The 906-nt window shown below is 46.8% G+C and overlaps 1 protein-coding gene across 1 annotated transcript; it reads right to left on the bottom strand.

The window, feature by feature from the left end:
• Positions 1 to 91: 91 nt before the first annotated feature.
• SARC_13150 (hypothetical protein) lies at positions 92 to 556 on the bottom strand (the record flags this gene model as incomplete). The annotated part of the gene is made up of 2 exons (XM_014292726.1): positions 92 to 243; positions 446 to 556. Coding segments are annotated over 2 exons (263 nt in total), but the record flags the coding sequence as incomplete, so codon positions are not given.
• Positions 557 to 906: the final 350 nt, after the last annotated feature.

The raw sequence follows: 906 nt of genomic DNA, 5'->3' as shown, positions 1-906 counted from the left end.
ATATATATATATATATACATGCATACATACATACATACATACATATACATACATATATATATAAATATAATTACTGACAACAGACCACTCGCTAGCGCGTTCTACTTGAAAATTTGGGTCTGTATACGTACCCTCCTGAGGATGAGAAAGCATTAGTGGACGGAGCTTGTGAACCGAATGCTATCGGGACCTTGGAATTGGGTGCGGTATCCGACGTAGAAGAACCAAACGCGAAAGGAGAACCTGGAAGTCAGTGCACATGGGAGTAGTAGGGCAGCAGGGGATGGAGAGGGATCAGCAGCAAACTCACGAGGAAAACGCCTGTGGTCTACATATACTACTAAACCAACTCTCCAACTCGGTCCTTATATAGCTTATTTGAATCCACACGCCGTTCTATTTCACTATACATATACGGAAGTTCAGAATTCACCCACCCACACACCTGGCTTGGCAGCAGGTGGGAAAGTAGACTGTGAGGCGGATTCGCTGGATGGGCCACCAGAAAGCGCCGACTTCGAAGGTCCGCCAAAGGTCACAGTGGAGGCTGCTGGTGCTGGAGAATGTGGCAGTCAAGACAGTGTGAGCGTTCAGTGATACACATGTAGTTCAACTTGTGTGGAGCGAAAGGATCAAAAATGAGGTTTTGTATGTATAAGCGATCGGTGGATGGGTGAGCAGTGCCACCTCCTTAAGCCGCCCTTGAAAGTTTGCTAACATAGCAAACGTATGTCTTGTGAAGTTAGTTGCATTGACATGTTTTGTACGTGACAGTGAGTGGCCATAATATGAACACGACGAACTGGGCTGTACCTGTGAGTGCCTTAGAAGACAAACGTGACCTGGACCTCGATACACATGTGGGTGGCGGCTATGGGTGTTAGTCGATGTACCAGGGGTGATGGT

Source organism: Sphaeroforma arctica (genome assembly GCF_001186125.1).
Source record: "Sphaeroforma arctica JP610 unplaced genomic scaffold supercont1.2947, whole genome shotgun sequence".
NCBI classification, from domain to species: Eukaryota; class Ichthyosporea; order Ichthyophonida; genus Sphaeroforma; species Sphaeroforma arctica.
Note: the sequence above shows the minus strand (reverse complement) of the source record. Positions and strands in the feature narration are given on the sequence as shown.